This window comes from Orbicella franksi, chromosome 9, assembly GCF_964199315.1.
Source record: "Orbicella franksi chromosome 9, jaOrbFran1.1, whole genome shotgun sequence".
NCBI classification, from domain to species: domain Eukaryota; kingdom Metazoa; phylum Cnidaria; class Anthozoa; order Scleractinia; family Merulinidae; genus Orbicella; species Orbicella franksi.
In genome coordinates, this window is record NC_138153.1 from 5,427,543 (window position 1) to 5,441,324 (window position 13,782).

Here is a 13,782-nt window from a genome sequence, read left to right on the forward strand (position 1 = left end):
AATTATTTGGCAAAAATAATTCAGGGATAAATTTTTGGCCCCCTGAGCGGCCTGAATTTTGCAATATGGACTGTTCATGGATTATTTTTGCTTAATTACGTCTCAAAAACATTGTAGAAAAGAAAACATCTTGCTGTTCAGAAGAAAGCTGTTTCTTCGTGTTTGCCTGACCAATAATTGCGAGAGATGTCTTTGAATTAATTGGTCAGCAAAGATAAAACAAAAACAAAACAAACAAAAAAAAAACGAAAAAAGTGTCCTGATAAAATCTTCGACCAAGGATCTTGTACGACACGTAACTCAACCATGCAAAACTTCTAATTTCAGGAACATTAAGCAGCGTAAAACACAAGTTTTTAAAACAAAGCTAGTTTTAGACGAATGAAATGAAACGAATCATTAATTTACATACAAGACGTACAATATCGTTTGAATCCTGTGCCGGAGATTGAGACACGGGATTTTTCACCTGAATGGAATATTTCATTTAATTTACAGACACCAAATACATTTAAGCATCGGAACTTTGTCTCGTATCTAATGCCTGGCTAGCATAAACCACAGCGCAAGAAATTTTACTCGTATCTGATTTCAGACTGAGATCTGCTGGATCTCCTGAGAAAAGACATGAACACAGATGACGATTGAGGCGTAAAGAATTTCGAAACTCTCCATTTCGCAAACAGTAAATCCACGGGTTAATCGCTGATGATGTAAATGCGATTGCCTCAATCCAGGGCCACACAACATAGGCTAGTTTATGATCAACGCACTTGTCGCTTGCTGTAACATAATCCACAACTGAAACCACTAAAGAAGGCATCCATGAAACAATAAAAACACCCAACACAAAACCAATAGTTTTGATAGCTTTGTAATTTTGGGTGTTTTGCTGAGTAATGCTTTCGTGGAAGTGGCGATGACTTTCCCTTCGTATCTTTCTGGATTGTTTTCTGGCGGCTTTGAAAATCCAGAAATAGCACAAAGTGACAACAGTTAATGGAAGAACGAAAACTATAAATGTTAAGGAAAACCACAGTTTTTCAACGTTGGTCCGATTATCAACCAAAATCCTGGAGAAAGGAAGAAACAGTGAGATTAACCACACCATTATAATCACTGCGTAACATCTTTGCTTGGTTATAATGTCCTGATAACGAAAAGGAAAGCGAATGGCAATAAATCGGTCAACCGAAACACAACATAGGTTAAACACTGTAGCAGCAGTTGTGTGAATCCACAGCAAGTTTATAACTTGCTTCAAAATGTGAGCTCTTTGAGGCTGAGTGGCAAATCGAATGGCTATCCAGACAGGGTCTATAACAAGCCCCACTAGAAAGTCTGCTACGCACAACGAAGCTAAAAAGCGGTTTGACATTGTTCGTAAAGGCTCGTTTTTGTAGAACAACCACAGCACCACTGCATTTCCAATGACAGCTGCTAAACCAGAGGAGGCGAACCACAACGAGAGAACGATGGATGAGGCACTGCTCAGTCGTTCGTTGAGGCAGCTCACATTCATGTTTGATAAGTTAACTAAACCAACAGCCTATTGTTCAGAAAATGATTGTGAAGAGTCTTCAAAGTTTGCCAATCTTTTCTATACCGCTCTTACCAGAAAATAAAGACATCCATTATCCTTTTCGTTTTAACTTGACAAACCCACAGAAAGCTTGCCTTATTATTTTTAGAAAACATTTCCTATAGCTGTCGTCTCGATTCTTCAGCATCATTGGTCTGTCTCCGAAAACTATCGCCATCCATTGCTCTCAGTTGACGTTTTAATTGGCCAGCTTTCTTCCAATTGGCTCGGTTCAAGGAGTCGTACCCTCGTTTATTTTATGAATTATTTTGTGAATAATCCACTTAGTGGGTAATTTGAGGCTGAATAAAATCTCCTAACACCTGGCATTTGACTGTATATCGACAATACAATTGTCTGGGCCTTTTGGAAATAGTTTCTAAGCAGTAACTACATCATTTTTCACCGGCGGGGGGGGGGGGGGTGGGTACAGGGGAATATTGGGCCTAGGTCGTGGCAGTACATACTGGGCGCAGCGGGGTCCGTAAAAAAACGACGTAGGGCCAATATTTCCCAGTAAATCTCTTGGAAGCTAAGTTAGTGAGTAGTTTATTATCTGGCACGAAAACAACAACAACAACAACAGAAAAACATACACGGCTTATGATGGAAACGGTCCGTATGGGAAAATCCCGACCTTGAAAGAGCCAATCAGAACGTTCAGATTTACCCCAAGTCTGCTTTGTCATATAATATATAATTAACAATTATTGGACGAATTTGAGCAAAATATCGTGATTTGTCAGTAGCGAGCAGATTAATTATTTGCCAAAGCCGAAGGCTCAGCCAAATTGTTGATATTCGAGACACTGACAAATCGCGATATTTTGTGATAACCAATTTCAATAATTGTTTTAACATTCGATTAAATAGTTTTTTTTCATATTGAAGTCACTCCTTGACAATTCAGGAAAGCGATCTGCCATTTTTCACCCAAGAGCGCCACAAGAGTGTGATCACAATGACGCAAAATTTGTTGCAAAACACATTTAGACGGTCTTACGCGATCGTGATTAAAACACCATACGGGTGCATACGAGTAACACACGGATACATAAGAGTACATAAGAGTGACATACGAATACATACGAGTAACATGCGAGTACACACGAGTGACACACGGATACATACGAGTACATAAGAGTGACTTAGAATACATACTAGTAGTAACATACGAGTATATACGAGTAACACATGGATACATACGAGTACATAAGAGTGACATGCGAAAACATACGAGTAACATACGAGTATATACGACTGACACACGGATACATACGAGTACATAAGAGTGACATGAGAACACGTACGAGGAACATACGAGTGTATACGAGTAACACACGGATACATACGAGTTGATAAGAGTGACATACGAACACATACGAGTAACATACGAGTATATACGAGTAACACACGGATACATACGAGTACATTAGAGTGACATACGAACACATACGAGTAACATAGGAGTGTATACGAGTAACACACGGATACATACGAGTACATAAGAGTGACATGCGAAAACATACGTATATAAGAGTAACATACGGATACATACAGACAAGTACAGTAACATACGGGTTATAAATGGATTTTAAATGTACTTATGTTAAGAGAATAACCAAAATTTGCAAATTTGAAAGAAAGTTAGACTGTTTTACCCCTCACTTGAGGAAAGGGAGAGGGGTTCAATTCATTAAATGAAAAGATCCCCCCCCTGTAACAACACGCCACGCACACCCCCCCGAAGCTTTCACTATGCTATTACTTCGAGGAAAATAATTCTATGAGACATTTGGGCGCGTTAGAACTTGTGTGCAATTATCGTAACCTGCGTTTATTGAACGCGCAACGTCGCATATCATATCAGCTCTCAGGTTTGTTTGTGTGTGTGGAGCGCGTATGGCGTAGATATGTATGTGGCACACGCACATGTGTGTGGTACTCGCGCGTGTGTGGCACTTGCACGGGCTCGCATATCGTATGTTGCTCCTATGCATTTGTATGCATTCGTTTATAACCAATGTATGTAACCTGTATGTTACCGTATGTGCGTCTGTATGTATCAGTATGTTACCCGTAGACCATTATTTGTAGCAGTTACTTGCAGGTCACAAGGGAGGCTCTCGGCCAATAACAAGAACGAAAAAATGCAACGAATAATAATAGTAATTATTGGCTTGAATAAATTTGTTCAGAGGGTTGATAACCAAAGTAAATCAATCAGAATCCAAGATTTGACCAGGCACCATCTCAAATGATCCCGCGCGGTTCTCTGCTTTTTTTTTTGTTAATTTACTTTTCTAAACGAATTAACATAGACGTAAAAGATTCCTTTTCTTTCCCGACTACGACTACCATGATTCCCTGCAGGTATGTTTCATAGAGTGAATTGGCTATTGAAAGTTGTAATTCGATACCTGTAAGGTAAGAAAGGTTAAGTCTGCATGCGAGCCAAGTGGCCCACCAGGTCGGAGCTTATCCCGGTTTCTGTAGCATGAAGAGACTAGGAGTATTTCTACTCCCCCCTGGATGGGATGCTAGTCCATCGCAGGGTTACCCCCAGCATTAAGTTCGCCGGTACCCATTTATACATCTGCGTGGAGAGAGGCACTGTGGAAGTAAAGTGTCTTGCCCAAAAACACAACACCATGTCCCCGGCCAGGGCTCGAACCCCGACCGCTCGATCCGGAAACGAGCGCACTAACCATGAGGCCACCGCGCCTCTCATAATTGGATGCCTGTTATTGGAGATAATTGGATAAGACGTCATTTTCGTGACAAATGGGCGCGCGGAGAACCAGTCGCGATTGAGAATCTTGTTCTGGATACGATGTACAAGCACATCTTATTGTAGATGTAGAGTGACAAGTGTTTCTTAGTTACTTTTCAAGCACTTTTAAAAGTTCCAATTCTCTGCTGCTTTTCTCACCGAAAATACCAAACGGGAGGTCTCTAACTAATTATCCATGACAACAGCGACACATATTGAAAAAGTTGAACACTAATTTTTTTGTGCGCAATCTTTCAATTTTTTTATGTCCTCCATTTTACACAATGTAAAAACAGGGCTATTCATATTATCGCCCGAGCAATCCGCGCAAACAACATAAAAGTGGTGAGTAGTATTATTCATGTTTTAAACAACCGGGGCCTGGACGACAAGGAAGAGACTCGACTAAGAGTGCATTTTAGACCGTGAAGAAAACTAAAAGAAACAGGAGATTGAGCTCAAGCGTTAGCAGCCGGAGGCAGCCAGCTGCTTGGGAGTTCTTGGGGCCTGTCAACCTTGATACAGGAGCGAAGAACTCAGGCTGACTGAGTTTTCATAGAACAAGCAACAGAGAGACAAAAGAAAGAATCGCGGTCCATGCTACGTAGAGAAATGCTACTTCATCTGACGTGGAGTTAACAGCCGAAACGTCATCCTCTCAGAATAACCTGCTAGGGCGTTGTTATATGAAATTTTTTATTTCGTGATTTTGAGGAGTGCATATTTCGCGACACTTAAATTCCGCGTTTTTGCAAAAATTTTGTATTTTTAATCACTTTAACTTCGCGTTTTTGAGAAACACACAATTTATTTCCTCGGCGATGTTTCTTTAACATGTCCTTGAATTTAGTAAACCGACTCTATTAAAAGTACAATAACGTCAGAATTAACAAAAACGCAAAGGTGGGACTATATGTCAACAGTAACATGATCTGAGTCACCTATTTTTCGCGTTTTTCGCGACACTTTTTGTTAGTGTCACTTTATTTTCGCGATTTTCTTTTTTAATCATAACAATAGCAATTTCCTCAAATGTGATTGGTGCATAAACTGCTGTATTTTGCTCTAATTAATCTGCAAAGTTGTAATCGGACAGTGTAATCAAACAGTTATAATTACATGAGCCAATCACATTAAGTCCTCTCCACTAAATCCACCAATCACAACATTGATTACAATCACTATTCACAGCAACCAATGCAAGAGACTGACTTTGTAAAATTGCGGAGGTTTAATCTCCAGTGACTGTTTTGAAAGAGACTTAACAGCCATTTTGCAAGCTATTCTCCATAGTTTTAATTATGATATTTGAAAATGACTATTACAAGTTATTTTTCAAATGAAACTTTTACTTTTGTGGGGAATTGAAATGGTAACAAGACATCGCGTCGTCCAATTCAGTCTGTAACTGGTCTGTAATAGCCTGCGAACAGGCTCCCGGTGAGCCCGAACTAAGCGAGGAATCCCCCGTCCCGCCCCGATCGCTTCACTTTCCAAATTCTTCAGTTCCACGCTCGCCGAATTTTTTTTCCGTCCTCGCCGGGAGCCTGTTCGTAGGCTAGTCTGTAATTATACTTGTGATTAACAAATTAGACCCCGCTTGCGGTCGTCCAATTTTGTTGCTTGCTTCTATGATTACAGACCGAACTGGACTCCAGTCAGTCCTATTACTATTATAAATCGCGAAATTTGCGAAATTAACGTGTCGCGAAAATTTCATGTAATAAGATAATAGGCCGCAATTTACATTCAGATGAGACTCGCGAATAAGTTCTGTAAAATAAAAAAAAATTCTGTGATTTTATGTTTTTCTCTGGTGTACATCTAATTCTAAGGCATATTCTGGTGTAAGGTCCGACGAAAACCAAGGAAAGTAACGGCGTAATGCTTCGCGAAACTCTCCTTTTCTGAAGACGTATATCCACGGGTTGATCGCTGAAGATGTAAATCTAATTGCTGAAATCCAGGGCCACACAACATAGGCCAGTTTATTGTCAAGGCATTTGTCAGCTGCAGTAAGATAGCCCACAACAGTAGCTACTAAAGAAGGCATCCATGGAACAATAAAAACAACCAACGCAAAGCCAATGGTTTTGATAGCTTTGTAATTTTGTATAGCACGAGTCGAAGTATTGTTTTCGGCAGAGTTTTGCAGATTTTCTTTTTTTATTTTTCTAGGTTGCTTTCTGACGATTTTGAAATCCACAAATGGCACAAAGTGACAACAGTTATTGGAAGAACAAAATAAATAAATAAATAAATAAATAAATAAATGACAAGGAAAGCCACATATCTTCAACGATCGTCGGATTATCTACCAAAATCCCGTAGAATGGAAGAAACAGTGAGATTAACCACACCATTATAATCACTGCGTAACACCTTTGCTCTGATAACGAAAAGGAAAGCGAATGGTAATAAATCGGTCAACAGAAACACAACATAAGTTGAATACTGTGGCGGCAGTTGAGTGAATCCACACCATATGAATAACTTTCAACAAAATGGTAGTTTTTCGTGGCTGAGCGAGAACTTTGATAGCTATGTACATAGGGTGCACTACAAGCCCAACTAACAAGTCTGCTACGCACAACGAGGCTAAAAACCGGTTTGAAATTGTTCGTAAAGACTCGTTTTTGTAGAACAACAACAGCACCACTGCATTTGCAATGACAGCTGCTAAACCAGTCAGGGAGAGCCACAGAGAGAGAACTATGGATGACGCATTGCCCAGTCTTTCGTTGAAGCTGCAGCTAATATTCATGTTAGGTTTGTCAAGGACAACAAGAGAAGTATGAGTTAAATACAAATTGTTTGGAGTTCAGCTGCCGTGCAGTCCTTCGTACATGATGATGTGATGTTAAGCAGGTTGAATACAGTTAATGATGTTTTTTTTTTTATTTTGCATGAAATGAATATTGACAAGAGACGATGTTCATCGCAACACTGTTCCAAGCAAATGTTTTTTATATATATTTTGACAAGAACTTCTAATCAATCTAGTTTTGAAAGTTCTTGAGGGATCCCCCAAAACAGACTTCAGCGAAATGGTATCAAAACTCTTAAAACAGTTAGAATTGATAGAATCACATGTTTTAAAGGTAAATGTTATAAATATGCCACTGATAAGTTACCGAGTGATGTTGATAATTATAATCCATCAAATAGAGTAAAAACCCGCGTGTAAGAACTAGAGGATTAAGAACCTGCTGGCAGAAATTTCCATTTTAATACCCAAAATATAAGAACCTGTTGAGCCAAGCGAGATCAATCAGTTTCTTATATGTAGGTTACAGTTAAATTATGAACTCTTGTTACAGAGGCAACACTACATAGACTACATATACGCGAGTTCTATAACCAGTAGTGCTACGCTTATCATAATGCAATTGTGAATAAATACTGTTTATTTATTTTTCTGGTAATCATCAACTATATCTCCTTCATAGAAATTAAGAACCTAATTAAGAACCTACTTATTGCCAATTACTACCCCAAAATACAAAAACCTATCTTGCCAGACTTAAAAAAATGTAGGTTCTTACACGCGGGTTTTCAGTACTGCATTCATTTAATTCCTTGGACATTATCTGTTTCTCAAAGCTCACAGGTTTCCTCGAGCTATGCGCTTTTCTGAACTGATAATGTCCGTGGACAAATATCCGAGCATATTTTCACATGGAGGTTATCGTCTATTTGCATGCTAAATTTAGTGTTGAGCCACCTGATATTCAGTTTGAGTCGTGTTTAGCAAATGTTTGTCAGTGGTCTTTATTCCGCAACAGTCAAAGTCCATAACAGTTGTATAGACCTCTGATATTGTATAATTTGGTCACGGATCTAGTTGTTGATTAGATAAGCAAGAAGTAAATTTCCTTGTGCTTATGTGGTGTTTCGTTTTCACATGGCATACGGAAGGCAGGCACAAGTGCAAGCAGAAAAAAAAGGAAAAATTTTGATCCTTGTGCTTGCCCTTGAGTCACATTGTGCTTATTCTTGCGTTGAAACCGTTTTCACGGTGAAACAAGAGCTGTTTTGTTTGCGCTTAACCTTGTGCTCGTGTCGGTAGTGAAAACCAGAAAGCCCTTCCGCTCGTTCTAGACCACACTCGGCTAGCTCGGCCTTGTTCCCAGGCTACCCTGGGAATGAATGGAAAACTGTTGATGTCTGTTGTTCATAGAGATGTAACCCAGTATTTTAAACAACCAAGACATATAAACGAGCAAAAATGCAAGAACCAAAACGAAGAAAAATAAATGCGACTGTTGGAATTCGAGGATACTGGTTATAAACAGGGCGTTTTATTCAGGAACAAGGGAAGTTGTGTAAAGGGGTGCCTGCGTGTCGTGCAATCAATATTTTGCTTGTATCATGATGAGCTCACCATGAGCATTAGTTGGATGGGCTTTAGTTGGATCAGTCACAGAGGAGGAATGGAGATGTCACAAAATATAGAAAGAGTCCCTTGAACGCTAGCCTGCAAGTGCAGACGTTCTTCCTGCTGTCGTTTATCTACGGAAATACGTCTGCGTTCACACGGCCAATTTATAGTTTTAGCCGGAGCGGAGCCCCATAACTATGGAAATTTGGTAACCCATCACTTGAGCTAAGAAAAAACTGTCACGTGACTGTCAAGCTTATGAAGGACTGGTAGAGCCGAGGTCGATACAGTGACTGCGAAGCTGTTGGAAAAAACAAAACAAAAACAAAAACAAACAAAAACAAACAAACGAACAAACAAAAACGTGTATATGTATTATATTTTCGGTTTAACGTGAATTATTAAAAATTATTTCCCGCAGTGGAGGCGAAATCTAAGGGAACACTGAGGGAATTTAATAATTGGGGAAAAGTTGTTTTAGTATACGCCAACCTGAAAAGCTTTGGGAAAAACTAAATTCAACACAAGTCTGCAGAAAGTCTACCAGAAAATAACTCTTTACTCTAGAGCAAGGATAGGCTAGCAACGTTAATTTGAAAGGTGAAAATAATCCAATTTAGATCAAAGCAGCAAGGACCCCCTACGCACGAAACAAAGAAATAATAGCCTGCGAACAGGCTCAAGGCAAGAACGGAAAAAAATTCGGCGAGCGCGAAACGTGAATCTGAAGAATCTGGAGAGCGAAGCGATCGAGGAGGAGCTTCTTTCGGGCTCGCCGGGAGCCCGTTCGCAGGCTAAGAAATAAACGCATATTATTCTCGCACGTGAAGGACCGTGAAGGTTCAGTACATGGCGTGACCTGTTGCCTGATGATGTGTGACAGGTGTCGAATTTCAATGAGCCTCGAGTCTATTTATCACATGACATTCATAAGCTTTGCTGTGAGAGCACGATGGCTGCCGGTCTGAAGTACCTTTTCTTCTTCTTTGCCCTTGTTTATGCAGTGCGTTTCTCGGAATCTCGATCTTTCGTCATTGACTACAAAAACGACTGTTTCCTGAAGGATGGAGAGCCATTTCGTTACATTTCCGGGAGCCTTCATTATTTTCGAGTTCCTCGTTTTTATTGGAAAGACAGGCTCATGAAAATGAAAGCCGGAGGTTTGAACGCTGTGCAGACTTACGTTGCTTGGAATATCCACGAACCAGTTCAGGGGCAATACAACTTTGAGGGAGATGCAGATGTCGTGAGTTTTATCGAGCTCGCCAACAGCCTTGGGCTTCTAGTGATCGTCAGAGCAGGTCCTTACATTTGTGCTGAGTGGGAGTTTGGCGGCTACCCACCGTGGTTGGTGAAGAACACCTCAATTATCTTAAGATCCATGGACAATCGTCAGTACACGACCCATGTACAGTCATGGATGGGCGTGCTTCTGCCCAAACTCCAACCTCTGCTGTACGCTAATGGAGGACCAATCATATCAGTTCAAGTTGAGAACGAATATGGTTCTTACTTCGCCTGTGATCATGATTACCTCAAATTTCTTGAGCAGTTATTCCGCCAGTATTTTGGCAACGACATCATTCTTTTTACAGTAGACGGTGATTCTGAGGCTGACTTACAGTGTGGAACTATCCCATCACTTTATGCCACTGTAGACTTTGGAGCAAGCACAGACCCAGCGAAGGCATTTGCAGTTATGCGCAAATTCTCCCCCCATGGACCCCTGGTCAATACCGAGTTTTACCCGGGCTGGTTGGACCGCTGGAGTGTGCCTCACCAAACGCGGCCAGCATCAATGGTAGCTAGTACTCTTGACAAGATCCTTTCTATGAATGCCTCCGTGAACTTTTACATGTATGAAGGTGGCACTAACTTTGGTTTTATGAATGGTGCAGGTTACAACAAATCTGCACACTTTTTATTACCAAGCATAACCAGTTATGACTACGATGCACCTTTGACAGAAGCTGGTGATACCACAACAAAATTTCGCATTCTGAAAGAGACAATTGCCAAGCATGAGAAGTTGCCAATTATGCCAGTCCCTGCTAACACAACAAAGTTTGCCTATGGTAAAGTTCAAATGTCCCGAATAAAGACCTTTCTTGAGGCTTTGCCAATACTGTATCTTCCCTTTGGTCCTGTGAATGCAACTTTTCCTTTAACAATGGAACAGATTGGACAGAACTATGGCTTCATTGTCTATAGAACAAAGATTCCTGATTCGTTTTACCAGTCTAGTGCCACCTTGAGTGTCAGTGGTTTCTTACGTGACAGGGCAATTATCTACGTTGGCCAAGTCCGTCAAGCCACAATGTTTGGTTATCCAGGAAACCAAACGGTACCTCTTGTCATTGGAGACTTTCTACAGCTAGATATTTTAGTGGAGAATATGGGACGACTGAATGGAGGGACTGCTGATGCTAAGGGAATCCTTGGCAATGTCACCTTAAGTGGAACTATGCTGCTGAACTGGCAGATCTTTCCTACTAACTTAGAAAATCTGTTCGCAGAAGATTCTTCCTTTTTACCTCTCTCTGATGAACACAAGACAGAATTATCCAATATGGATGACAGCTTTGCCCCTTCCTTTTTCCATGGAGAATTTCTGGTAAATTCTTCTTATGACACATTTCTTCAGCTGCCAGGATGGAGTAAAGGGCAAGCATTTGTCAATGGCTTTAACTTGGGTCGGTACTGGCCTGTAGTCGGTCCACAGATCACCTTGTTTGTCCCAGCAAATGTGCTGTCCATCAGCCAGAATCCTGCTAGTGTGGTGTTACTTGAACTGGATAGTGCACCTTGTGAATTTCCTGAAAACTGCTATGTTGAGTTTGTGTCGACCCCTTCCATCAATGGGTCTGTACATCCTATAGACGGAAGTCAGATAGAAGCTTGAACAAGCTACAATGTGGAGGCGAGAAACATTAAAGAAAAGGGCAAGATCACTAGCCAAGCTGTGATGTTTTTTTCCCTGTACATACTAAACTGTAGCAGAATGATGCATGAAAATGACATAAGTTAGTACTAGTTAAGAATTATTACTACATTACAAGCTATAACCTTATAAAAGTAAACTGGAAAAATCTGGTGCATACTTCCTGCTATGAGTTTGACAGCCGGGAAGCATGGAATTTGTATTCAACAAAACTTATAATCCAAGACTAGACGAAGTTAAATTCTGACAACTACACCCTGATTCCCTGTAGATATATCTTATGTAGGACATTTGGCATCGTTTCAGAATCTGAACTAGATTACCTTCAAGTAATGATTTCCAACATTTCTCTACATTTTGAGAATTCTTAAAGTTCCCTCTTAAGTGAAATCATATGCAAACTGAACTGTCATTTGAAACTGTAGCTGAATTTGAGTAAGTTCAAAATAGATTGTGAACACTGTATAATAACACCTTTTGTGGACATTCATTTGGGGTCCTGTATCTTGAAAGCAGATCTTCCCCACTTTTATGGGCATTTTCTGTTGTCCATACAGTTTCCTTATTATGGGGATTTGACTGCAATACCATAGGCTGTGTAAGCAAGTTCTCCCCATATAGAGATAGGAAGAAGACAGATGTTGCATGTGCATCTCTATTGTTATTGTACTTCAAAATTAGATGTCATTGCTCTAGTTTTTAGAACTTTGCTGTGCTTATTGTGGCAGCGCACTGTAGGAATTTGATTTGAAAATGTGCTACTCATTTTGGTCAATGGTTGAAGAGGAGGAGTGTGTTTAATACACGAAATGGCAAAATGATGAAATGGCATTCTGGCTAGCCTAAATAGTGCTTAGGTTAGCCTAAATATCACTGACTTGACAATGGTTAGCTTTCAATAATTGTCAGGGTTAACCCTTACAGATACTCACATTCCACATTGACTTTTACCTGTAGAGCCATTTTGTCGTGTGACATTATTTTTGTGTGTTAAGCATACCCCAAGTTGAGGAGATGTGGCTGCCTGATGGCTCTAGTGCATTTGACTTCCAGTTGAGAGAGATCCAGGTTTAAACCTGGCCAGGGTCACTGTATTCTGTTCTTGGGCGACATAGTACTTGGACAGTGCCTCCCTCCACCAAGGAGTGTGAAAATCTTAGGCAGTAACCTGAGATGGATTAGTGACCCATCCAGGGAGAGTAGCTCTACTCCTAGTCACCAAAGTGGAGTTAAACACCAGTGTTGGAGCCATAGCTGGCTCCTCTGACCCTGTGGATTGGATTGACTGAATTATGTTCCACTTAAATGTTTTCCATTGGCTCTATTTCTAATCTAAAGTAGTATTGTGTTGTTCCAGAAAATATCCATACCCCCACCATGGAAGGGATTTTTTTCCAAGAGCCCCACACCCCTCTGGAAATTTTTATTAAGCTCAATACATTTCTTTAAATGTTTTGGTCTAAGAGAACCCCCCACCCCCCAGGAAATTCCAATCCCTTCTGTGGGGGGAGTATGGATATTTTTTGGAACTGCAAATCAATTTGCTAACTTAAGGAAATGGAAGATTGTTATCCAATGTTTTATTTCATACAAAGTGACAATAGTTATTGTAGAGGTCTTTTTATTTTTTTCAATCTTTACGATAGTTTGTCATCATTGTATGTAGAATGAAAATATGTTGTGAATAAAGAACTTTGTTCTCAGTTGCATTTGTTGTATATGTACATCAAATTTGCCAAGCAAATATCTTCACAAAAATGATCAAACTTATCATTCTGTATCCTTGATTAGGGGGAGGTGATGGGTGTATTTGGTTTTTATTGTATTTTATTTTTGTTATTTGTGAGTTGATCCAGTTTGAGTATCCGCTAGGCTGACATGAAAGGTCCTTCAGTTCTTCCCAAAGATTTTTTTCTAGTACAAAAATTTTCAAGGACGCAGTCTTGAATTTTTTCACAAGGAGCCAATCAAATGTGTACGTTCGGATAGGATACCACACTACCCAACCCTCCCCCCACTTCCCTCATCTGCTGGCTGATGGGTGAATAATGAGTGCTCAAAGACACATAAAGGCCAAGCAAATTTATAATACAGCCTTCAAACAT

The 13,782-nt window shown here is 40.2% G+C and overlaps 2 protein-coding genes and 1 pseudogene across 2 annotated transcripts; 1 reads left to right on the forward strand and 2 right to left on the reverse strand.

Moving 5' to 3' along the window:
* Positions 1-466: 466 nt before the first annotated feature.
* On the reverse strand, positions 467-1,682 carry LOC145497718 (beta-2 adrenergic receptor-like). Its single transcript, XM_081477553.1, has one exon. It carries the CDS (start codon positions 1,520-1,522, stop codon positions 512-514), a length of 1,011 nt encoding a protein of 336 aa, XP_081333679.1. The 5' UTR covers positions 1,523-1,682; the 3' UTR covers positions 467-511.
* A 4,474-nt stretch (positions 1,683-6,156) lies between these two features.
* LOC145497486 (beta-4C adrenergic receptor-like) lies at positions 6,157-7,148 on the reverse strand (annotated as a pseudogene).
* Positions 7,149-8,464: 1,316 nt separating this feature from the next.
* LOC145496877 (beta-galactosidase-like) lies at positions 8,465-13,380 on the forward strand. Its single transcript, XM_081476647.1, has one exon. The coding sequence runs from the start codon at positions 9,689-9,691 to the stop codon at positions 11,636-11,638; it is 1,950 nt and encodes a 649-aa protein (XP_081332773.1). The 5' UTR covers positions 8,465-9,688; the 3' UTR covers positions 11,639-13,380.
* Positions 13,381-13,782: the final 402 nt, after the last annotated feature.

What these genes read in the sequence shown, in the direction of transcription:
- LOC145497718 (XM_081477553.1), bottom strand. Translation starts at nt 1,522, where the DNA reads ATGAATGTGAGCTGCCTCAACGAACGACTGAGCAGTGCCTCATCCATC.
- LOC145496877 (XM_081476647.1), top strand. Translation starts at nt 9,689, where the DNA reads ATGGCTGCCGGTCTGAAGTACCTTTTCTTCTTCTTTGCCCTTGTTTAT.